Source organism: Petaurus breviceps, unplaced genomic scaffold (genome assembly GCF_028583685.1).
Source record: "Petaurus breviceps papuanus isolate PSGF00001 unplaced genomic scaffold, PetGlider_PUasm1.0 90730, whole genome shotgun sequence".
NCBI lineage: Eukaryota > Metazoa > Chordata > Mammalia > Diprotodontia > Petauridae > Petaurus > Petaurus breviceps.
In genome coordinates this window covers 4420789-4448191 of record NW_027187324.1, presented here as the reverse complement: position 1 = coordinate 4448191, position 27403 = coordinate 4420789, and the positions used below count along the sequence as shown (strand labels likewise).

Sequence of the window (27403 nt, the reverse complement as noted above, 5' to 3'; positions counted from 1 at the left end):
GAGAGAGAGAGAGAGAGAGAGAGAGAGAGAGAGAGAGAGATTGACTAGTTGAGAAGGGTTATGATTTGCAAATGTTGTGTATCCCCAAAGTAATGAAATCACTGATCCCTTAAGTACTGAAATGATTTAACAGTTTAGCAGCTTCCCTAATGATTTGCTAAAGAAGCAGGTGAAGTACACAGAAGGGTGAGACAGGATAATCCTCCTCAGTAAGCCATTATAAAATATCTTTAACCCTGAATGCTTCTACATTTCTATTCTTTTTAAAATTCTCTAAATGGAAAATGGAAGAACTTCATAAAAATTACATTATGCCATACCATTCATTCATTAACATCTTTAATGTTTGTAATGCTTATTGAATAGAATGTAACACAACAAAAAGAGAATAAAAACCAATTGCTTGAAGAAGCAACAGTTTACTAAGTTCATTGATTCAATTTTATCAGCCCAAATGTTACTTTATGAAACTATCTACTTGTGATTTAGGGTGTACATTTTATGCAAGGCTCATTGAGTAAACTCTTGGTTATTTAAAGAAATGAGAACATAAATTAGATAAGAAAAGACTTCAGAGAAAATAGTCTCTCAAACTCTTTTTTCCATAGTATGGACGATTTTTTGTGTAAGAAATATAAATCATAAAGCTCTCTTTTCTCAAGGAGGGCAGTTTGCTATAATGAAACCCCTACTCTACTAGTAGTCAGAAGACCAGAGTTTTGGTTCCAGGTGGTATACTAGATATAATGCAGGCCTAGAGTCAGAAATACTTATCTTCCAGAGTTCAAATCTGGTTTTAGACATTTATTAACTGTGTGACCCTGAACAAGTCACTTGACCCTTTTTGCCTCAGTTTCCTTACCTGCAAAATCAGATGGAAAAGGTATCTTTGTGAAGAAAATTACAGATTGGGTCACTGCAAAAATAAGGGAGCAAAAATCGATCAATTAATCAAAAAGCATTTTAAATGTACTTATTCTGTGCTAAGAACTGGCCAGGGGTCTGTTTACAAAGTGACACAATACTTGCCATCAGGGAGATTACATTCTGTCAGCAAAAACAATCTCTTTACAGATAAGAAAATATAAGATATATACAAAAATAAATATAGTGATATCAAAATAGAGATGGACATAGCAACTAGGGGAATCAGGAAAGTCCTCTTCTACTTCCCCCATTTCTTTTGAAATCACTTTTATTTTGTCATTCATTCAGATTTCCAACTTCAGGGGTATCCTTAACTCCTTAATCAGCTTGATGAATCTTATCTGGTGTATCATACTTGATGTCAGTCAATTAGTCAGTCAGTCAATATTAAGCACCTACTAGGAGCCAGTTAAATCTCCCTTCTGACCTTAAACTCAAACCAAGACTTCCAAACTCCTCTAAGGGCCTACAGTCAGTGGCATCCCTAGCCCACTGCTTCTGTACTTATCAGGCTTGTGTTGGTTCTTTCTCACCCCATCTGTTCTCTGCAGCATAGCTGGGTCTGGTGTTCCTTGTCAGCAGAGGTTCCCTAGATCTTCCCAAGGTCAAAAGTTCCTGTGGCCAGGTAGAGGCATTGTCCCAACACGGCTAACCCCAGGGTTTGCCACTTGTTTAAGCAGCTTGCCATTTGTTGAACCCTAGCCTGGAGGTGTGTATTCTTCACTGATAGGAAATCTAGTCCTGGGATTTGTCTTTAGGTCTTCTCCAAGTCCCAAGAGGACCTCAGTTCTGTCCCTATTCTTATTTGTTTTATGGCTCTATGCCCAGAGGCACTATTTTAACTCTTTGCTGAAGCAAAATTTTGAGAGCTTGAAATTTTATGACCTGCTCTGCCCTCTTCCCAGAATTCTCTCTCTTGTGATTTATTTCACATAATCGCTTCTACAAATATAAAGTAAGAGAAAAAGTGAGTAGCCAGAACCTCAAGTTAAGTTTTCCTTGGGAGTTTTCTTAATTTTTGCCAGTGGAGTACATCTTCTGTCTTGGCAATAGACTGATTGATTTACAAGAACAAGTCCCAAAACAGAGATTTTCCTCACCAGTAATACTAATTATAATTAAAATAATAGTAATAGCAATAGCTAACATTTATATAGAGCATACCATGTATTCATAGAATAGGTGACTCAGTGGAAAGAACACTGGGCTTGACATTTCTAATGGCAAGCAAAGGAATACTTAGCACCTTGTTTCAGCTCATGTGTCTCTGAGTCTTGCCTGCTATTATGTCGTCTTTGTTGGAAACAGAACCTGTGAAGCTCACAGAGAGAGGGACTTCCCAAAGACCAAAACAGTAAGGACATAAGAAGTGGGCAGAACAGGGAGGAGCTAAAGACCATATAAAAATTTGAGCACAGCTGGGACTGACCAGAACTGGGAGGAAGCATGACTGTGGTGCTGGCACTTTGTCTGTGTTGATGTTAAATTGTCAGATCTGTCTGCTGATAGAGGACATTACTGTTGTTGCAGAAGCCTTGGTACCTTACTGATGATTCAGAAGCCTTGAAAGAGGATTTTCGTTTTATCTGTTTACAGAAGTCTGGAGGAGGGTTTTACTGATGTTTTCAGAGGTCCTGGGACTATACTGATGATTTGTGTTGATTTCACAGGCAGAAAGTGAAAATTGATGATGGTGTTGGCAATGTGAATGAATGTTGTTGTGGCCCTGTTAAGCTTTGTCTTTCCAGAAATAGAAACTGTGAAGGGCTTTAGGTGGACTGAAGCTTCAATATGGAATGGAAACTGGACTAGGAGCTGGATGAGGAACTGAGAGCTGCCTACCTGTGAATCCAGGTGACAATTAGGTGAATTCAACAAGAGCCAGAACCATGGAAATTAGGAGCCTGTCTTGAGCCAAGATGAAAGAACCTTTCCTAGGATACTTAGTGCTGACTGACAAGATCATGATTTACTGTGACGTAGGGGTGGGAGAACTTTGTACTTTGTACCCCTTAAGAATGATTGAGTTAAGGATGATTGGAAGCTGGTCTCCAATAAAGAAGAAAGAAGACTTTCTGACTGATGAGATTAAGACAATGTGACCTAGGGGTAGGAGAATTTTGTATCTTGTATCCTGAATGATATTTTTTTGTTTAAGAATATGTGGCCACTTTAGTGCTAAGTTGTTATGTTGTATCATTTGAATGCTGTTCTTTGGTTTCTGTGAATGTTTTGCTTTAGTTTATTGCTGAATAGAGAGTTCACTATACTATGTGATCAGAACCTTAGACCTATTCACAGCAGCAGTTGTCTGAAGAGCTGCTTGTGCTTGACTTTATAGCATCAGGAAGACCAGAGTTCAAATCCAGTCTTAGAAATTCACTGTGTGACCCTGGGCAAGTCACTTAACCTCCATTTGCCTTAATCCACTGGAGAAATATCTGTAGCTTATTCCCCAATATGTTGTAGAGAATTATTAGGCAGAGAAATTCTACAGGGAACTGAATAAGAGAGAGCACATAAATTAATTTAATATATATTTCGATACCTAATGCTTAATGAAAAGGAAGAAATAGGTGAGGACAGTGAAAAATGTTTTGGGAAATATAGATCAGAAATAACAAATGAGAAAGGCCAAAGACTTAGAATACACAGAAACTGTGTGCCCATAGGTGATAAATATGTTCCTTTAGAAAAGATTTAAAAGGCCTTGGATGTTCTATGGACCAAATAACATCACCAAAAAAAAATGAAATAGGTTATATTTCCATGTATTGGAAAAACTCCATTTTTAATTTGGGAACCATTACTAAATGAGTCATCTTTCTGCATTCAAACCACTGACTTGTTAGTACAACAATAAAAACTGATATAAAGCTGTAGGAAAGAATTAAAATGAGTGTCGGGAAAAAAAATATAGCATTCAATAAAAACAACTTAAACCTGACTTAACAAGTAATTGATAATTTTTGTTGCTGTTGCTGTTATTGTTTGTCCTTCATTCTTGAAGAGGACCATGACATGAGGAATGTAATGCCATGACTTTCAAGGGAATTGGATTTAAGTGAGTGAAGGCTGTGCAAAAGGATATAGACAAATGAAGAAATATAAACATCAATTGCAATGATTCAGCAATTTAATTGATGCCTATCAATTGCTACAATAAGGAAAACAAAAGAGTCAAAAAACCCCAATCTTATTTGGCAAGTAATCAATTAACATGCATTCAATAAGGGTTTATGATGTGCCAAACATTCTACTTACTTATTTGCCAAGCAGAGAAATACGCTAGATAAGGGCAATATTAGTTTAGAATATAAACTAATTTGTAGAATCTCACAGAAAGTGAAAGTGGAAGATTATAAGCATTATCATGGAGATGCAGAGATGCAATGGAGGGTAAAACTCATCTAAAGAAAGCTTGGCAAAAGACTCCACTAAGCAAAGTCATTCAAAGGTCCTTTAAACAATAAACCAGAAAGAATATAGCAATCAGGAAAAGGAAGATAGAAGAGATTTTTTTTTCCTTTAAAAAAAACAGATCTTTTTTAGAATCAAGGATAGTGAAGCAGGAGAAGAAATGGCATTTGAGAGAAGCAAGATCAGACAGAACACCATTTGGGTTAGATGAAATGATCTTTGGAGATATCCTTGCTGTACACAATTATGAGGACTTTGAAGGATAAGTTTACAAAGTATCTAAAGAAAGGCAAGCTATCAGATGTGTGAGAAAAATCTCAGCCCTAATAATTCCTCCCTCATCCCTTGCCAAGGACTTCAAAATAATCACCAGCAAACATCAATGTATTTGCCTACTTTCTTATTTACATATATTTTTATTAAAATAGCATGCATACACATTGAGAGTTGCCTTGAGATGAGTACCAGTCCAAAGGAGTTTTTTTTTCAAGTACTACTCCATAACAGACCACATATTTATTATATAAATGACTGAAAGAATCCTACCATGTTTAATATTTGTTGTCTATTTTTTAAAATTTGGAATTTTCAGTTCCAAATTATCTGTTGGATACACACACACACACACACACACACACATTAAAGATTTGATCTGATAAGGTCAAAAGTCAGCACTTTTCCAGTTCTATGTCTCTTCAATGAATACATAAAAATTTTCAGCACTCTTGAAAGAAATAACAGAAATAGCCTTATTTAATGACTTCTGGTTATTAATATCAAGTGAGAAATGAAGTAGACAGATGTATATTTTCCAAAGGTATTCACCATTGTCAGGGTACAGATCCAGCAAAGAATCACAGTTGAAGAGGGATTCTTTATAGAAAGTGAGACCCTCCAGATGTCCCAATTACGTATGGAATTGTATTATTTATATCAAGCAGTAGAACACTGCAGAGCCCCCTATGTGAGAACTATTGCCACTCAAATAAATTCAACTAAACCATCCACACCAAAATACTCACACACATACATAAGACAATGAAAAATGTATATTTTTCAGATTATCACAGTTACATAACCTAGTTCTCCATCTGTGTAGCTGTACAGATATGCACACACACACACACACACACCTTTACTGGACAGGTATAACAAATGGACAGTGACTTTGGTGCAGAATTAAACAGGAAAGGAGAAAGCTGGGCTGGATTTTCTTATGAAAATTAAAAAAAAACCTCTTTTAATGACACCAAACTTTTTCCATGAAACAAAGTATCACCTTCTTAATACTTATATCTCACAATTACATTGTCTGATTATGAATTATGGAGTGCTGCAGTCTATAAAGAATTAAAATAAATAACATTCATAAGCTATGGAGAGTAGTATGACAGATGTAAGTATGATGCCATAAATAATGATAAAAAAAAGTTGAAACAGATTTAACAATGTCATCAAATAAATACGAGACAGAGAATTAAGACAAACTGATGCTCATATGGCATGATTTAAGGATAACAGTCAGCTCACATATACCACTAATATCCTTCCAATATCAAGACAAAGCAAGGAAGCTTCCTTCCCCACCTCAGGATTTAGGGTAGACCCCCTGCAATCAATACACGAAGAGACATGTACAAGAGTCACACAAGACGGGTTGCGATTTGTATCACTGGAGGGAGTATACATATGGATGTGATCATAAATCCTTTAAAGCATTTCAGATATTTTAGACACAGGTGTTAAACATGCAACCCAGGGGACATATTTCCAGAGTGTGGCTAGAGCCACATTGAAGTGCAATTGGAAAATATTTAACAAAATAAATAAAAATGCAATAAAACATAGAGAACACTACATCTTAAAGCTAAGTCAATATGCAACTGCAGGGCCCCTTATGTATGCATTAGTGGCCCCCATTTCTATTTGAGTTTGATACCCTTGCTCCAGTCTATAAATTAATGGAAATATATCTAGAGCATGGGTTATTGAGAGTTCCATTGAAATCCTCAATGTGAAGACAGTATCTCAAGTAACATGTTCAAATATGAATGCACCATCTTAGGAACAATATTGACAATCTGTGGAACGTTTGCAGTTGCCACCCAGAATGGAGAGGGAAACTTTTACTGTGTTACATAAGGGCCAGTTGAAGGAATCATTTAAGAAGATTTAGGAGAGTAAGTGATTGCTATTTTCAAGGGAGATAAAGTGAAATTTCATATGCAAATTGCCTTAAATACTTTAAAGCACTATATAAATGTTAGCAATCAGTTTCCTATATTTAATAAGTGACATTCATGTATAGTCTAAACCTGCAATTTATTCAGTTTGGGGAACATTTTCATATTGAAATTATCTGCAGTGATATCAGTGGGATTATGATGGAGAATAAAGTGATATGACTACATACTATAAAGAAAGAACTCAAAGCCACTTTCTCCACACACCCTTCCTAGTAACCATCATTACCCACTTGACCAGCTCTGGTGCTGGTACCTTGCTGAAATTGTGCTGGCTTATCATGAGTAAAGTGGCTTCCCCAGCCGTGTGCTGCCTTATACAAGTGGTCTCCTTCAGCACACTTCCCACCATCCCCACCTTGAATCCTGTCATCCCTTGCTCTGATGAACTGATCATCTTTTGATACCCCTCCCTGCACTTATGTAATAATTCATTAACCCTTAATCTCAATAATTTGAATACTCCCTTCAGCAGTTCAGATCCCACTTTCTTTATGGTTCTTGCCACACATATGAATGGTCAAATACTAGATCTTCTAATTACTCTCAGATGTCTCACTACTCTAAGTAGATATTCTGACATTCTCCATCTGATCAAAACCTCACATCATTCTTCCTCTCCTTGTGCCTCACCCTTCCTAAACACATTATTTATACTCATTGACTTTCCTTTACCTGTTCTTAGTATTCCCCTTTCTCTGACTTCAATTTCTTCTCTTACCATTCTTAACTCAATAGTTAGCCATTTCAACTCTGTATTGCTCTCTGCTTTTGAATCCTTTACTATCTGGTCCCCTGTATTACTCACCTATTGCCAAAATTTAGCCTTGGATCAATCTCAGCATTTGCCAATTCTGTTCTATTCACAAGTTCATTGAATGCTTCTGGAGGAAATCTTGCACCGTTGCTAATGGTGTATATTACACATTCATGTAATTAAATTTCAAGTGGACTGTATTGCTGTAAGGCAATTATTTTATTCTTCACTAATTATTTCCTATCTCACTCTCCATAGACACTGTTCCATACTTCCTCTTTTCAAATAAAAGAGGCAATTTTGACAGGCCTGAGGAGAAAATACCTTGACCATTATTTTACTGAGAAAATTGAGGTTATTTGACTTGACCTTCCTCTTTCCCCTTCTTTTCAACTCAAAATCCTCTGACACATCTTCCACTCTCTCCTTCTTTCCAGTCTCTCACAAAGAATTGTTGCTTCTTTTTGCCAAGGTCAATCCCTGCACATGTGTACTTGGCCTCTTCCCATTTTCTCCAGCAGCTTGGAACTTCAATTATCTCCTCTGTTTCTCAAATCTCAAACCTCTTGCTATCGATTTTACTTTACTATAGATTTTAAGTGTGCCCAACTCTCCCCCTTTCCTTAAAACAAACAGACCAAAAGAAAGTCTACCAGACCCTACTTGCCCCTCAAGGCATTGCCATATGACATCTTCCCTTTCTAAGACAAACTTGAAAAAAAAATCTATCTATGCTTACTGTCTCCTCTTTTTCTCTCATTCACTCTTCAACCATCTGCAATTTGGCTTCTCACCTCATTATTCAACTGAAATTGCTTTTTTTCAAAATTACCAACAAAATCTTTAGTGAAAATTATGATGATTTTTTTCTCAGTCATTTTTTTTCCAGAATCTTTTGCATTTGACACTGTTGACTGTGATGCCCTCCTGTACACTCTTTCCTCTCTGGAATTTTGTAACACTTATCTCTTCTGATTCTCCTCTCACCTCTCTGGTCACTCCTTCTCAGTCTCCTCTGATGACTTGTCAGCCCCCCAACTGTGTGATTTCCTGTAAGTTCTATCCTCGGCCTTCTTCCTTTCTCACTTCACACTTTTCCTCTATTCTTAACTCCATCAGCTTGCATAGTTACTGACATCCCTATACAAGAGACTTATATCTACATGCATATAAGTGTATATGTTGCTTTACATTCAGACCCAGTGTTTCCCCTGCACTTCAATCCTGAATCACCAAATGGCTATTATAGTTTTGGCATTTCAGAATGGAACCTATTTCTCTTGAAGGTACCACCATCTTTCCATCTCTCCCTTTTTCACCATTAGCCTTGCCTGTACTCTCCCTTACATCACATATCAGATCAGTTTCCAAATCTTTCTATTTCTGCCTCTACAATATCTCTCATTTCTGACTGCTTCTCTGCTCTCAGCACCTTAGTTCAGGTGCTCCTCATGTCTCTCCTATATTATTCTAATAAACTCAAAATGATTTTCCTGCCTCATCTGAACATATGGTTCTCCTATTCATCAATTTCAGTGGTCTCCTATTGCTTTCATATACAAATTTCTTTTTTTTTGTTGTTGTTTTTGGGTTTTGGTTTGCAAAAGCTTAGCAATCTGGTCTCTATTTTTATGGGTTCATTATTCCCCCTTCCAAATTCTATGATTGAGCCAAATTGGACTTCTCTCTGTTCCTCTAATTTCCTGTATCCAAGCCTTTGCACTGTCTTTTCTCCCATACCTAGAATGTACTCTCTCTTTGTTTGTGCTTCTTAAAATCTTTTTTCTTCCTTTAAGATACAGCTCTTGCACCATATTATTTTTATTTGTTTGTTTTTGTTGTCGTTTTGCAGGGGGGGAAGGCAGGGCAGTTGTGTTTAAGTGACTTGTACAAGTTCACATAGCTAGTAAGTGTTAAGTGTTTGAGGTTGAATTTGAACTCAGGTCCTCCTAACTCTAGGGCTGGTGCTCTATACACTGTGCCACCTAGCTGCCCCTGTTTTTGTGTTTGTTTGTTTTTTGTCTTGTACCAGATTTTTTTATGAAATTTCTCTTGATTGTCCCATTTACCTCCCTCCAAAGCTTCCTTATATTTAACCAATCAGTATACAATTGTTTTTATTCACTTTATATTAAGCTTATGTATATGTGTGTTTGTACATATGTACATATATATCTGCAGATATATATGCATGTATATATGCACACACATTAATCTACTTGTCACACCCATTAGAATGTAAGCTCTATAAAATAAGAATGTTTTTCATTCTTTGAAACTGTATCTATAGCACATATCATAGTGTTTAGCAAATAGATTAACTGATTGCTGATATAAAATGACAGTTTCATGTAGAAAATGAGCATGGCACAATAGTTACAGTGCTAGACTTGAAATCAGGGACGTGGACTTGATTTCCATCTCAGACTTATTTTATTGACTATATTAGTTAGCCTCTTATACAGTCAGTTTCCTCACCTGTAGAACAGAATAAATTATATTTACACTAGAAGATCTTAGATTCAGAACTGAAAGGGAAATTCTTAGTTATCTAGTCCAGCTCGAATGTAATAGATAAGAAGACTGAGGACCAGAGAGGTTCATTGATTAATTCAAGGTTTTACAGATTGTATGCAACAAAATCAGGACTTTAAGCATGAACATTGGTCACTTAATCCAGGGTCTCTCCCCTCCTTCATACCTCACAAATTTCTTTTGAAGCAAGGATTATGCAACTTTATAGCACTATGTAAATATGAATTATTGTACCTTTCAAGTATTAAAGGTATTAAAATTAGGGATCTTTAATTACTTTATCTTATTTATTTCTCCCTGCACTCAGAAATCATTGAGAGTGTTTTTGGTATTTTATTTATTGTTAGTTCTATACTTTGAACAGCATTGAAAGTTACCTCTTTACTGCTCATTATTCACTGAATCACTGCTTTTGTGGTAGCAAATATTTGCTACCATGGCCATTAAATAAATCACCACCATCATTAGCAATGAATATTTATTAAGGGCCACCATGCCCTTGAGATGTTTACAATCCAGTTCTGGAAAAACAAATATAGAAATATATCAATTAAGGATATACAAGGCCATATATATGCTATTAGAACATAAATGAGATGGAGTCTCTTTTTGTGACTTTCATGGAGTGAAAACTTATTAATATGATAGTGGTTTGTTTCCCATTCTAAATAAATCAAAATGATTATAATTTCCCATTCTATACTTATAGCTATTCTTTCCTTCTAAAAATAAAAAAGATACTTTAGTAGGCAAAACAAAGTCTAATTTTTTTATCTGATTTCATGAATTTTATATATATATATAATATATATATATATAAACTTGACAGTAGCCAATAAAGAAAATTAATTTCATTTTCTATTATATGTTCTTAAGATCCCTATTATTTGGAATGAGGTATGATTAGAAAATTGAGATTAAATTTAGTGTGATCCTGTACCAAGGGGAAAATATTTGTATACTAGAAATACCATTAGGTTAGAATTTAAGTTGAGTCAATAAGCATTTCAGTACCTCTCATGTATCAGACACTGTGCTATGCATTGAGGATATAAAGGAGAAAAAAATGAAAAAAAAAACCACCTCTGCTCTCAAGAAACTCACAAGATAATAGGGGAGACAAGAAGTAGATAACTATGGACAAAAAAGATATGTATTGGATAAATTAGAGATGAGCATTCTAGAGATAAGATTTATGGATCTATTCTGTCACAGACTAGCTCTTTGATATTAGATAGGTTGTCTCTGAGAGCCTCAGTTTACTAATTTGTAAAATGAGTAAGGAGTAGATTAGATAACCACTATGGTCTCATCTAGATCTAAATTCCAACCTTCTCTGATAATTTAGATTGGTTGGTGGGATGAAAAAATATGATTTGTGCTTGTCAATTAAAAGTTTGGAGTAATAAACAGAATAATACTCAAAACAGAAATGAGTGACTCATGAATGGCTGACAATATCTGTCAGACAATATCAGTCAGTTTCAAACTGGACACCTTATAGCAAGCTGCCTTCTAGTTATGAAACCATAATTAAACAATATCACTTTTTTTTTTACTGGAAGGGGTTTATTAATCTAGCCCCCCTATGAGATTCATTTAATTTTCTAAACCAAAATTCCTCCCTCCTTGGCCATCGGACTCCTGTATATGATGCCTTTCACTATCAGAATATGCTTCTTAGAGCAACTAGGTGATGCATTCTATAGAGCACCAGCGCTGGAATCAGGAGGACCTTAGTTCAAAGCTAGCCTTAGATACTTCTTAGCTGTGTGACTCTGGGTAAGTCACTTAACCTTGTTTGACTTAAAAAAATAATATAAGAATCTTAAAGTTAGGGGCTATATTTCTTTTTGCATTTATATCTTAAACCTGTAGCTTAGTACTTGGTACATAGTAACCAAGTAAAAAGAATGTATTATTACTTGGAATTTCTATTTGTGAGTTTGGGAGACGGTAATATGTGGGACAAAAAGTGAGGAAATAAATATTTATATAGCATTTATTATATGCCAGGCACTTTACAAATATCTCATTTGATCCTTACAATAACCTTATGAGATAGGTACTATTGTTATGCCCATTTTACAGATAAAGAAACTGATGCAGACCTAAAAACACTATATAAGGGTGATCAACATATAAATTCCAGGAAAATGAGAATCAGGTTGATATAGAAGAAAGAACACTTAATTTTTAGTCAGAGAACCTGGGATTGAATCCTGCCGCTGGTGCCCATTACTTGTATAAGACTAGGCAAGTAATTTAACCTCTCTAAGCCTCAGTTTTCTCATTTGCAAAATGAGGGAATGGACCAAATGATCTTCCAGGTATTTTCCACCTCTAATCTGTGATTCTATGATCCCATGAATGAAATGATTTCCATTGACAAGTCAACCTTCACAGTTTTTTTCATTTTTTTTACTTTCTTTTTTCCCCCAAATTATTTATTTTTGGTTTTTGACATTCTCATCCATTAGTTTTCAATTTTCTCTCTCTCCCTTCCCAGGATGGAGTGCAATCTTATGTTGACTCTACACATACATTCCTATTAAACACATTTTCACATTAGTTGTGTTGCATAGAAGAATTATAATGAATGGGAGAAACCAAGAGAAAGAAAAAAACAAAAAGAAAAAAGAAAGTCTACTTCACTTTTCATTCTAACTGCATAGTTCTTTCGCTGGATGTGGATGGCATTTTCTATCATGAGTCCTTTGGGATTGTTTTAGGTCCTTGCATTGCTGAGAAGGGCTAAGTCTATTATAATCAGTCATTGCAGACTGTGGCAGTTACTGCATACAATATTCTCCTAATTTTGTTCACTTCACTTAGCATCAGTTCATATAAATCCTTCCAGGTTATTTCTGAAGCCTGCTTTTTCATCATGTCTAATAGCACAACAGTATTCCATTACATTCATATACCACAACTTCTTTAGCCATTCTCCAATTGATGGGCATCCCCTCAATTTCCTGTTCTTGGCCACCACAAAAATAACTGCTATAGATATTTTTGTACAGGTGGGTCATTTTCCCATTTTTGTGATCTGTTTGGGACGCTACCCTAGAAGTGGTATGGCTGGGTCAAAGGGTATGCAGATTTTTATAGCCTTTTGGGCATAGTTTTAAATTGCTTTCCAGAATGGTTGGATCAGCTCACAGCTCCACCAACAATGAATTAGTGTTCCAACTTTCCCACATCTTCTCCAACATTTAGCATTTTCCTCTTTTGTCATGTTAGGCAATCTGACGGGTGTGATGTGGTACCTCACGGTTGTTTTGATTTGCATCTCTCTAATCAAGAGTTATTTAGAGTATTTTTTTCATATGATTATTGAGAGCTTTAATTTCTTCCTCTGAAAACTGACTGTTCATAAACTTTGACCATTTATAAATTAGGAAATGACTTGAATTCTTGTAAATTTGACTCAGTTCTCTATGTATTATAAAAATGAGGCCTTTATCAGAGACACTAGTTGTAAAAGATTCTTCCCCAGTTTTATGCTTCTCTTCTAATCTTGGTTGCATTGCCTTTGTTTGTGAAAAAAAAAAAAAAACTTCAATTTAACGTAATCAAAATTATCCATTTTGCATTTCCTAATGTTCTCTATATCTCTTGTTTGGTCATAAATTCCTCCATTCTCCATAAATCTGATAGATAAAATATCCTTTGCTCCCCTAATTTGTTTATAGTGTCAGCCTTTATACCTAAATCATGTGTCCATTTGGACTTTATTTTGGTATACAATCTTAGACGTTGATCTACACTCAGTTTCTGCCATATTATTTTCCAGTTTTCCCAGCAGTTTTTTTTTTTTGTCAAATAGAGATTTCTTATCCCAGAAACTGAGTTCTTGGGATTTATCAAACAGTAGACTGGTATAATCATTGACTACTGTGTCTTGTGTACCTAACATATTCCCTGATCTCCCCCTCTATTTCTTAGCCAGCAGAAAGTAGTTTTGATGATTGCTGCTTCATGATACAATTTACAATTTGGTATGGCTTGGCCACTTTTCCTGCATTCCTTTTTGTTAATTCCCTTGATATTTGATCTTCCAGATGAGTTTTGATATTATTTTTTCTAGCTTTATAAAATAATTTTTGGTAGTTTGATCGATATGGCACTAAATAAGTGAATTAATTTAGGTAGAACTGTCATTTTTATTATATTAGCTCAGGTTACCCACCAGCAATTTATGTTTTTCCTATTATTTAGATCTGATTTTATATGTGTGAAAAACGTTTTGTAATTGTTTTCATATAGTTCCTGGGTTTTTTTTGGCAGGAAGACTACCAAATATTTTATTTCTACAATAACTTTAAACAGAATGTCTCTTTCTATCTCTTGCTGTTAGGCTGTTTTAGTAATATATAGAAATGCTGATGAGTTGTGTGGATTTGTTCTATATCCTGCAAATTGGCTAAAGTTGTTTATTATTTCAAGTAATTTTTTACTTGATTCTCTAGGATTCTCTATATCATCATATCATCTGCAAAGAGTGATGACTTAGTTTCTTCTTTTCCTATTTTAATTCCTTCAATTTCTTTTTCTTTCCTTATTGCTAATTCTAACCTTTCCTTATTGCTAATTCTAAGTACCATATTGAACAACAGTGGTGATAATGGACATGCTGGTTTCACCCTGAACTTATTGGAAATGCATCTAGCTTATCCTCATTACATATAATGCTTGCTGATGGTTTTAGGTACACGGTATTTATCATTTTAAGGAAGGCTCCATTTATCCCTATGTACTCTCGTGTTTTTAATAGGATTAAGTTTTGTATTTTGTCAAAAGGCTTTTTCTGCCTGTATTCAGATACTCATATGGTTTCTGTTAGTTTTATTGTTGATATGATCAACTATGCTGGTAGTTCTCCTAATATTGAATCAGCCCTGCATTCCTGGTATAAATCCTACTTGATCAAAGTGTATTATGTTTGTGATAAGTTGCTGTAATCTTTTTGCTAATATTTTATTTAAAATTTTCTCATCTGTATTCATTGGGGAAATTGGCCTATAATTTTATTTCTCTGTTTTAGCTCTTTTTGGTTTAGGTATCAATACCATATTTGTATCTTAAAAATAATTTGGTGGGAGTCTGCCAGTTTTCAAATTAATTGTTCTTTATATGTTTGATAGAATTCATTTGTAAGTCCATCTGGCTCTGGAGATTTTTTCCTGGGGAGTTCACTGATGGTTTGTCCAATTTATTTTTCTGAGATGGGTTATTTAAGTATTTTTCTTCCTCTTTTGGTTGTTTCCATTTTTAAGCTTTAGAAAGGTCCCTGGGTAGGATATTCTAAATCAGAAAGTGGAACTGAATATTCTGAAGAGACTCACTAGAATGACAGGGACTGATTGCCCTAATAGTAACTCCAAGTTCATTTCCTTTCCAGCAGGATCTGATGGACTTTTTCAGTGTTTTCTGTATCTTTTCACAAACTCTTGTGAGTCTTTATGTTATCTGCCTTTTCTATGGGTATGAAATAAAATCTCTCTTCAAACCTAATTTGCATGTGTTACCTTGAATACTCACTCAGCACCTGAAGAACTTTTTTTTTAAACCAATAGTTACCAAAGAAAGATAATGACCTTTGATGGGTCAATGTCCAGTATTGAATCTATTGGGTCTGAACCTATAGGCTTGGGGGGGGGGGGCTCTAGGTTACAGATTATAGGGTCATCAAAAATAACGGATAATTTCCCAAAGCAATCCATCACCTTTTCTTCTCTTATCACTTCCATCACTCACTCATAATCATAGTCTCATTATCATTTTGCAGTGCCTGCCCAAGATAAATGTACTAATAGAAAAACTTAAGAGATGGTTTATCCATATGTATATTATAGTTTGGACAGAAGACATTCTCCATTCATTTTCCCCCTGTTTATAATTATTCCCACTTTTTTGAATTATGGATTTCATTTATGAAACTCTTATTTTTCTAAGGTTTAAAGCAATTACCATGATGTACATAGAATACAGTGTATCAGCAGGATTCCATTTGTGGCCTTATCTTTTGAATTCATCTGAAATATTGCTAAAATATTTTAAGTGTTAGTTTATGTAAGTCCTTGAAATAGTCACACAATTCTTTTATTGTTTCTAATATGACTGCATCTAACCATAACTTAATTATGATATCTCTTACTCAGGCTCCAACAACTCCACAAAGTGATGCCATTCCTTGTATCTTTTCCCATGGCCCAATAATTTGTATGGCAGGTAGAAATATGTGAGATCAGGGAACCATAAGGTTATTTGCTCTACCAAACAGTTCTATTATAGTTAAACTGAAAAATTATTATCCTATCACAACACATATCTATATTGTATATATTTTCCTTTAATAAAGTTAATATTCATTTAAATGAGGCTGTTCAATTCATGTTATAGCATGTTCTGCAATATTCCCTTTGTAATTATTTCTTCGCAATAGGAGTTTATACTAAATAACTAGTTTATACTAAATAACTGTATACTAAATGACATCAGAGTACTATATGGGTGTGTGTATGCATGTATGTACATATCAATATGCATTATATAGTCTTACATGTATTAATACATATGTATATATTTATGCACACATTTATACACGTATTTGTATTTTGTGGGAATTATCCATGCTGATAAATAATTACATTAATTTATGCCTTTTTTTCTTTGCTAGGTGTGACAGTACTTGAAGGTCCAATTTATGCTGTTGGAGGCCATGATGGCTGGAGCTACCTGAACACAGTGGAGAGGTGGGATCCACAAAGTCAGCAGTGGACATTTGTAGCAAGTATGTCGATCGCTCGGAGTACAGTTGGTGTGGCAGCATTAAATGGCAAGTGAGTAGGTTACCTTGTTCTGCCACTTGAATACTTTGCATGGTAATCATGGTTCTCATTTTACTCTTTGACAATTTCTGAGTAAGATAAATGATGCTAATTTAAATGTTTTTGATTTTGTCATTTCTGCCTTAGTCACCATGGATAAATGACAAATTAAAATATATTTCTTTATATTTTATTACTTTGAATTTCACTATCACCCCTGTACTGAAATACCTTGAACTAAAATCCACTGGCAGTTCCAAAGAGTTTTTTGATTTTTTGATGGTTTTGTAGTGGCCAAATGATTAATTGCCCAGCGACCAATTTACTGGTGATGAATTTTTCTATATTTAGTTAAATTTGTCCCAAAATATCACTTATTCTTGTTTGCTGGTACAGCTCCGTATGCATTTACAACCCAATGCCAGTCAAAAAAGATAATTCAGTGCTGTATAGTACTGAGAGGTATTGTTTTCAGGAATGAGAATAATCATCTGCTTATATCCTGTACTGGTCAAACAAGATCTGGAGTACTGAGTTCAGTTCTGTGCATCACATTTTAGAAAGGATATTGATAGAAGCTGGAGTGTATACAGAAACGGCAACCAGAATAGGAAAATCACCAAAGAAACGGGGGGATGTTTAGCCTGAAGAAAAGATGACTTAGGAGGCACATTACTCTCCACAAATATTTGAAGACTTATTCTACTTCCAGATATCAGAAACAATATCAAGTTGGAAGTAGTAAAAATGCAAATTTAGCCTTGATGTGAAGAGAGGAGAGAAAAACATAAAACTTTCTAGCAATTAGAGCTACTCAAAAGTGAAATGGACTTTGTCCTGAGTTGGTGAGTAGACCATTGCTAGGTAGTTTTAAGCAAAGGATGGATGACCACTTCCTGGGTATGTTTTAGCACAAATTGTTTTTTGGGTATGGATTGGTCAATCTCCATGGCTTCTAATGCCATTCCTAACTCTGAAATTTTATGATTTCATAATTCTATGATAGAACCTTCCAGAATTTGAGTTCTGCTGGCACAGATTTTATGGGTTCACATTACAGGATCTTTGGGTTATCATTAGCTAAATGTGAATCCACCTGAAAACATAACACTGAAATTATTTGATAAAGTATACATTAGGTCTAAATATGAGCATGTGAATCTTAAACATCACTGCATTTTTATTGCTGGCAGCACTGCTGCTTAATCCTTAAAAGGAAATCTCTTTCTGGCAAAGTCATCAAAAATTGAAACTGTATATTCAGGAAAAGACTTTTTTGTGTCTCTCAAGTAAACTTCCATCCAGGTGTCTTAAATTAAAAAAAAAATTCTCTGTTTTTCGTTCCAAGTTTATGATAAGAAGAATAATGTTTCTGTAACACAACTTAATCACAAAAGAATCATATTTGATATAAGGAAAGTATTGCTGAAATATTTAAATAACATTTTATTTTTTACAATTACATGTAAAGATATTTTTTAACATTCATTTTTTATAATATTTTGTATTCTAAATTTCTCTCCCTCCCTTCCTTCCTTCTGCCTTCCCCCAAAAAACAAGCAGTCTGATATAGGTTATATATGTGCAATCATGTTAAACATATTTCCCCATTAGTCATGTTGTGAAAGAAGAAACAGAACAAAAGGGAGAAACTATAAAATAGTGAAAATGGTATGGTTCAATCTACATTCAAACTCCATGATTCCTTCTCTGGATGTGTTTAGTATCATGAATCTTTGGGGATTATCCTGCATCATTTTATTGCTGAGAATAGCCCAGTATTCACAGCGGATCATGTAATATTGCTGTTACTGTATAGAATGTTCTCTTGGTTCTGTCTGCTTTATTTTGCATCAGTTCGTGTAAGTAAGTAAAAGTTCTTTGCAGTATCTTTATGGAGTAATCAGTATCTTAATGATAGAGGCATTTTGAGTAGTGAAAAAGGAAGCTGGTCTCAGGCAAGAGTACCAGAGTTCATGTACTTTCTCTGAAATATACTGACTGTGTGACTAAGCAAGATGCTTCTTCTGTTAGTGACCCAGTTGGTCTATTAATGACCAACTATCTAATATCAATAAAGATTGATTAAAGGGCGGCTAAGGGCTTACATTACATACACCTAACTAAGCATGTAGCATGTAGCTTTTTTATTCATTAGCTAAGTAAGAATTAGCTAGTACAGTGGGGTGGCCAGGTAGCATGGCCACGTAGCACAGCGAGTAAGAGCACCGGCCCCAGTGTCAGGATAATCTGGGATATCGAATCTGGGCTCAGACACTTAGCATCCTCCCAGAAACACCTGGCTGTGTAACCTCGAGCAAGTTACTTAACTCCAATTGCTTAGGGGCAGCCAGGTGTCTCAGCGAGTAAGAGCACCAGCCCCAGTGTCAGGATGACCTGGGGGATCAAATCAGGGCTCAGATACTTAGCACCACACCCAGAAATAACTGACTGTGTAACCTTGAGCAAGTTACTTAACCCCAATTGCTTTAAAAAAAATTAGCTAGTACCATGCCTACTACTTGACAGAACTAACTAGAAATAAATAAAAAAAATTATCTAATATAAAATTGACAGAGACATCTTCCTAGGACAATCAGCTCTCATGTCTCCTACCTAATACCTGCATAAATGAAGAATATTTCTCAAGTACCGAATGTATGCAAGATCAGATATGGGAACCGAGTTACAGAAAGATTACAAGTAATTTGCCCAAGGTCAAAGATGTAGTAAATGTAGATATGTAAGATTTGAATCCAGGTCTTCTGACTTCATACCTAGTGTTCTTCCACTCCAGTATACTACCTATTTAGTGCAAAATTGAAAGTATTTTCATTATTACAATATTTGATTTTTGAATATAGATAAGTTTAGGGTTAAAGAAAAGGATTTTATTTCCAGTCAGGAGCAAGATTTTTTTTTTTTTGGAGGGGAGAGACAGGGCAATTGGGGTTAATTGACTTGGCCAAGGTCACATGGCTAGTTTGGTGTTAAGTGTCTGAGGTGGGATTTGAACTCAGGTCTTCCTGACTCCAGGGCCAGTGCTCTATTCACTGTGCTACCTAGCTGCCCCAAGCAGCAGATTTTAGCATGAGTTCGTATTTCTCTATATAAATGAAAAATGTACTAATGTCTTCTGTGTCACTTTGCTATTCTGCAATGGAAAACTACTGCTCTAGGGCATAAGCTTCAATGTCAGCAATAATCCAGTTATACCAATAAATCAGGATTCATTTCCCGCATTCTAGGCAAAAATATCTACATTGATTTGAGACTCCAGGAGAAGCTCTAATGTAAAATACTTCCATTTCCTTCTGAGTCACATCAAGATATTTTCTTCTGTCATAGAAAAATAAATATAAAATATCAATCTATTCTCTTATCTTAGTGCATAAGAAAGCATAATGGCATAAATTTAATGGTATAAATAGTTGCAAATTTATTATCATATAGGGAAAGGGCATTTGGTCCTATTTCAATGGTGTAATTATATAAAAAGCTAGTGGTGAACATATATAGTTATTGTATAGTATCAAAGGAACTTTTCTCATTAGATTTTTTTATCTGTTTGTTTTCCTTTATGTAAAGAGACAACATGGTTTATTGCATAGAGAAGTGGCCTCAGGGTCAGGAAGACCTGAGTACAGGCCCTGCTTGACTCTGGCTATGTAATCGTTCATGAACCTTTTAATTTACTTATGCTACTCTCTAAGACTGTGAATTACAGAGCATTTGTAGAGCTAAATGGGAAGAATGTTCTTCGTTCTGCAGAATTCCTCCACCAGTGAAATCACAGATAGCACTTTTTAGCTTGTGGGCTATACACAGACAGGCTTGGACTGGATCTGGCCTTGAGCCTTAGTTTGCCAACCTTTGCTTTGGATTCATTCTTAATATTCCATCTGAACATTTAACAGGAAATAACTCGAGTACACCTGGGCATTTTGCCATCTGCCTCTCCACCATGTGTGTCACTTTCCTCCAATCCCTAATTTTTCACTTCTTTTTCTGAGAAGAGTAATCAAATTAATACTACCTTTGTTACTGGAAACAGCACCACAACTTGCCTATATTGCCATCCCCAATACCTCTAACTCCCCAGACAAAATCTCACTTCTCAGGTCATCAATCGCAATATGTTTTATCTCTCCTCTTTAAGAAGTAAAATCCCTGAGGTTAGAGACTGTCTTACTTTTTAAAATTTGTGTCTCTTGTTCCTGGTATATAGCAGGGAGATTCTGTGCACCAGGTACAAAATGAGGTCCTAGACCCTTATAAGAATACTGAGGTCATATGCAGGGTTTAGAAATAGGTGCTAACTGTATAGTTTTGTTGCCCACTACCTAGTTCTAGGTCATAGATCCAGGACAAAGAAGGAGAAAACTGCGCTAGGAAGTGGCATTGCAGGAGAAAAACTGTTGTACCAAGTAAGGAGCAAGTTTAGAAGAATATAGCAACAATGAGACACAGATCCCCAGGAATGAAATGGGGAGTCAGTTCCACCTTCTAGACTGAACTGTAGTATAAGGAGAAATAATCATGGCATGAATCCCTCTCAATTCACAAAATGATTTTCCTACAGTACAAGTGTTACCGTGTCATCCTGCAACACCCTCCCCTCAAAAACATACACATATACATCAGTAAATTCCAGTGTCTCCCCAACACCCCCAGGAATTAATATAAAGTGCTCTGTTTGGTATTAAAGCCTTTCATTACCTACCCTTCCTCTTCTACACACACCTTTACAGTCTTCTTACACCTTATCCCAATCCCCACATATTCTTTAATATACTGATTCCTTGCTGTTCCTTGAACAAGATAACCCAAATCCCTGACACAGGAAATTTTCTCTGACTGTCCCCTGTGCTTGAATATTCTCCATCATTATCTCTACCTCCTATCTTAATTGATCTCCTTCAAGTTCCAGCTAAAATTCCATCTTCTACAGGAATCCTTTCCCGATCTCCCTTATTTATAATTTATCACATAGACACATATATACATATATATATATATATATATGTATCTTATTTGTATATAGTTTGCTTTTATGTCAAATCTCCATAAGACTATTACCTCCTTAAGAGCAAGGACTATTTTTTTAACCTTTCTTTGTATTTCCAGTGCTTAGCACAATGCCTGACACATAATAAATGTTTATTGACTGACCAATCACAGACCATAAAGAAACCTTCAGTTATGTCACTCTGAGAGTGGCAGGAGAGCTTTCCAGCTGGAGAATATTCGCCAAGTCAAACAGCAACTCCATATACATTGTAGACATGAACTTTGACTTAAACGTATTCCAACCCAATATCTTTTATGGGCAGTGAGGTAGCACAGTGGATAGGGTGCCAGATGTGGAGTCAGAAAGACTTCAGTTCAAATCCAGTCTCAACTCTGTGATTTTGGACAGGTCGTTTAACCTCTGTTTGCCTTACAGCTAGGTGGCATAGTGGAAAGAACTCTGGAAAGGAAGATCTGAGTTCAAATTCAGACTCAGACACTTACTATGTGACTCCTGAAGAAGTTGTTTAACCACTGTTTGCCTTAATCCACTGAAGAAGAAAATGACAAACCACTCCAGTATCTTTGCCAAGAAAACCCCATGGATAGTATTGGTGTGATATGGTCTACCCGATTTTGAGATAAACATGACTGAATAATTCAACAATAGCCAGGAAGTGATTCTCTCTAAATGACCTTAAAAGAAGAATGAAAAGGGAGGGGGAAAGGACCTAGAAATTCTGGTTAATGTAATAACTAACCACAATTCCAGAGGATTTATGATGACCCATGTTATCCACTTCCTAATGAAGAAGTAAGAGACTATAATAAGACATTATATACACACACACACACACACACACATACATACATACATACATATATACCATATAATACAAGCAGATGTGTAGGACTTTCAGGGAGCTCTGCCCTCTATGCAAACTCATTCCCTAATACAGAAATGAAAATGAAGAACATCAAAATGTTTTACAGCAAAACCAGACCCCAAAAAATGGAAAAAAGGACAATGAAGAAATTGGTATAGAGAGATTTTCTGCAGGGGTAATAAAAGCTTGGCTCATTGGAAATGGTAACTATTCAACTTAAATGCAATGATTTAAAAGAAATCTCTCTGCATTACATAGTTTTTTTTGGTATATATGTAACAAAAATACAGTCCTGGTGGCATTTAATTTTAAAAAGTACATATATATATATATATATATATATATATTTATAAACAAATATTCTGAATGTGGCTTGAATCATGTTTTAATATTTTTGACTTATATTGATTATGATGTTAGAGAAATACATATATAGATACTGAGAAATAGATAGATAGATAGATAATTATGGGTAGATAGATATAGATATATAAAGAGGTTTAACTCTATCTCTACATCTATGTGCCTGTGTTTGTGTGTGTGTGTGTATATATATATATATATATATATATCCATTTGTTTCATGATCTCGAGTTCTGTATTAATTCTGCAAAATATAAATTGCATATTTTTAATATATATGCACTATGTATTTGCATATATTCATACATTTGTATATATTCATACATTTGTATATATTCATACATTTGTATATATTCATACATGTTAGGTTCCTCTTGGGCATAGTTAATGCGGACTTTGTTTTGTTTGACTATCCCATGTTTTCAATAGTGGTTTTATTTCATTTTGTTTTTAATTTTTCTTTTCCTTTAAGGAAAAGGGAGAAAAGGCAGAATTTTGCTAGTTAAAAAAGAATAAAATTTAATTAATACTCAAAAAAGGCAGAAAATGAAAGACTAGTAAAACAAGTTATTAGAAGAGATGGGGGATTTCAAGTGAGGTCAAAGGCATCCAAGATTGACCTTATTCGGAAGGAAAGGAAGACCTAGGATCTTCTCTTGTACTCCATTGAAAAGATTAAAGCCATCCTATGTTAGTTCTTTCCTTTGTTCCTCAAGAGTTCTCAGCATTTTCACCTTCTATCTCAATTCTGGTGACAGAAGAAAAGAAGAGAAAAAAGATGTTTGAACAGTCAGTGTGGGGAAAGAGATGTGAGTTAACAGGGCAAAGTGGAAAGATTGTCATGCATTGGTAATAGCTCAGCTGAGGTTTTGTGTCAGGAATCTAAAAAGGGTGAAGTCAATGTATTTTTCTGACTATCTCCAGGGAAGCTTGGCATCCTTGTAGCATGAGCAGAGGAATCAAGTGATAGGTTTTACCAAAGGATGACATTTAGCAGGTCAGAAATGGCAGGTCAGTGGGGCAAAGGATTCTAAAGGAATAACTTCTAAAATATTCAAGTAGTAAGTCATAATGGTTAGTTATTAAAGATAGGACATGAAATGGATACTGGTTAAATTCAGTAACACATTGTGAAGAAGGAAGTATATGGAAAACATAAGGAGAAGTTAGTAGAGTAATACAGGGGTTCAGTGTTGACTGATCCTAGATGAGGGAACTAAAATTGAATATTCTATGTCAGTATTAGGGTTGATCTGAATAGGAATCATAAGACGTTATAGAGGGGGAAGTATAGATGTTTAATTTGCAGAAAAGACATTGAGGCTAATGTACAAACGTAATAAGAGTAAGAATTGAATGACTTGCTAAAGAGTGGAATTACAAAATTCGTTGAATTTAAAATATTGATAGTTTTTTAATGTTTTCTTTATATTGACTATTTAAATAACAGTAATGGGTTTTATAGATTTCATTACCTTCAACTTACATCCTATTTAATAAATGTTTATCTGAAATTACATAATAGTTACAAATGAAAATGTACGCACATTTCTTCTAGTAAATCCTTAAACATGTAATAGACATTTCCCTGAATTCTTTTCCAGAAATAATTAGATATATTAACATATAAACTAGCATTTTGACCATGCAGATTTATAATGAAAAAGTATAAAACTTAAAAATTGATAAAAATACAAGATGAGAAATCTAGTCTTTTTATTAGTGATTACTCAGTCATTAATCTATTAGACAACAATTTCATCCACTACTGTTGCTTACAGCAAATATTGTAGTCCATTAACAATAATAACAAAGGACTAGTAATGAGAAGTATTTAGTTTAGTTGTTTTTTTTTCTCTCTCTCAGATCACTTTTTTTTAATCTTTCCAGTCATGGTATCTTTTGTTTTTCATTTTTATATCACAACTTTGGGGAAGTTAAGATTATCTCACCAATAGTATAATTATGTGATTTTTTTATGCTAAATTCTAGCTGCTTTTACCTTGTGATCCTGGGGAATATCATCACTACTAAGCAACCTTTTACTCCAGTTCCATAGCAGATAATTGTTTCAGTATCACCTTGCAGAATCCATTGGATTTTTATTTCCACCTCGGCAGATGTGATATCTTCTAAATTGTTTTTCACAACCCTGTATATGTTGTCTTCTTCCTTCTCCCTGTCACTTTCTACATTATATTTTTTCTAGGAATATTTTTTTCTTAGTTAAAACTAGTTAAATTAGGAGAAGCTACTTTAGAATTTGAATTAATTATTAGGGAACTCTTTTAATAACCTCTGATTTTTTTAGAGAGAATTGATCATTCTCTGATTCATGGTTGAAAACAGCGAGTTGAATTTTTGGTGGTATCTACAGAAGAGAAAAAAGTAAAGCAACTTCTGAAAATATTTTCTTCAAGTTTAACATAGACTACCAAGTTCCATAAAGACAAAACAACAGTAACAACAAAATGCTTTTGTTTAGACCTTTGAATTCATCAGTGTTAGAAACTGATTTTGAGAGATCATCTTCTGTGTACTGTGGATCTACAGATATTGGGCATCTCAGTCTAAGAGATTTGTCTGGGGCACTGGTAGGTTGAGTTACTTGATCCAGAACACATAATCTGTGTCAGAGGTGAGACTTGAACTCAGGTCTTTCTGATTTTGAAGCCACTGGCTATCTATTAAACTATACAAACAATTTTTTAGAGATATAGCTTGTCTTTTGTAGACAAGCTCAATGTCTTTGTTGGAAATATATTCTTATGGAACTGGAAGGGAACATTAAGAAGATAGAAATGAATAGAAAAATAATATGAAAACCTTAGCATAACACAACACTTTTGAAGAGTTGAAAATATGACACTTCCCTCCAATGACCCTCCCACTGTCTAACTCCTCTCGTTTAGTCAAAGGTCTACTTGTCTATTTCTTTCATTTGTTCCCTTGATAGCTGCTAAGGAAAACATGTTGCTACAATGGGCATAACTGGGCTTGTCCAATAGGCATGGGAAGTTTTGTCTGCAATAAGTCACATGAATTACAGTAATTAACAAATTTGTTAATCAGTCTAAACAAACACCCATGCACATGTGATTCATAGCTAGCTACTGAGCTAGCCTTTTTGCATGACTGGATAGGAAGGCATCTTTTTAGAGACTGAAGAAAAGGAAAGAACTAAGGGGTATCCAAGAAAAGTCCATTTAGCTTTCCCTCCCATTTTTCCGTTCTTCCCATGCCACCAGGAGCCCCTCCGGATGCATAGCGCTCACACCTAACTCTGGCCCACCACAACATTAGTGACACCACTTCCATCTCACTCCAAGATCATCTACCCAGAACTCATCAGCCAGGATATGTTCTCAGACATTTACAAGATCCAGTGATCTCTAAGGGGTTGTGCCTGGAGGTGGAGAGGAAGGTGGTCAGTAAGATAGATGTTGATGATGATTCACTCATCAGTGGAAATGCCTCTACTGAAGGTCCTAAGGTTGAGGGAACAGATGCCACTGTAATCATTGGAGATGGCATAGTAATAAACCATAATCTGCAAGAAACTAGTTTCACAAAGAATCCTACAAAAAGCTCATCAAAGACTACATGAAATGAATCAAAATCAGACTTGAAGAACACAAACCTGATAGAATAAAACCTTTTATGACTGGGGCTGCAGAAGAAATCAAATATATCCTTTCTAATTTTATTTTATATTGTTTGCCTTTCTGGAGGTCAATTGGGGTTAAGTAACTTGCCCAAGGTTACACGGCTAGTTTTTTTGTGTGGGTGTTAAGTGTCTGAGGCCGGAACCCAACATGGGTTCTCCTGACTTTGGGGCCGGTACTTTACTCACTGTGCCACCTAGCCACCTCTTTCCTTGCTAATTTTAAAAACTATCAGTTCTTCATAGGCAAAAATATGAGTCCAGATGGCATGGTGGCTCTCTTGGACTTCTGTGAGAATGATGTGCCTCCATATATTATTTCCTTTAAGGATGGTTTGGAAATAGAGAAATATTAACAAATTCAGCTGATTACTTTGAATCACCTGTCATCATAACTGACTTTTTGTCATCTGCACACCAGGAAAACTTGGACAAACTTGGACTGATATTGTCTGGAACTTTATTCATTTATTTTTTACCTTGATTTATTTGGAGTGGAGACTGTTTAAGAAAAATCATGTGGGGCAGCCTGGTGGCTCTGTGAGTAAGAGTGCCAGCCCCAGTCAGGAGACCTGGGATTGATTCTGGCCTCAGATATGGCACCCACACAAAAATAACTGGCCGTGTAACCTTGAGCAAGTTACTTAACCCCAATTGCTTAAAAAAATCATGTAGGTTGCCTAAAATAAAACACATTTAAACCTCCAATCCCCCCAAAGGAAAAAAAAAAGGACATTTCTGGGTTTGTGGGTCAAAAGGCTCTG

The 27403-nt window shown here is 35.2% G+C and overlaps 1 protein-coding gene and 1 pseudogene across 2 annotated transcripts in view; both read left to right on the top strand.

Annotated features, from left to right (window-relative positions):
- The window catches only part of KLHL1 (kelch like family member 1), a 542636-nt gene that overhangs the window by 468858 nt on the left and 46375 nt on the right, over window positions 1-27403 (top strand). For both annotated transcript variants that reach the window (XM_069066773.1, XM_069066772.1), the window contains one exon: window positions 16565-16727. In XM_069066773.1, coding sequence (XP_068922874.1) covers window positions 16565-16727 — 163 coding nt within the window. The remainder of the gene's footprint in view (window positions 1-16564; window positions 16728-27403) is intronic.
- On the top strand, window positions 19347-27017 carry LOC138145142 (translationally-controlled tumor protein homolog pseudogene; annotated as a pseudogene).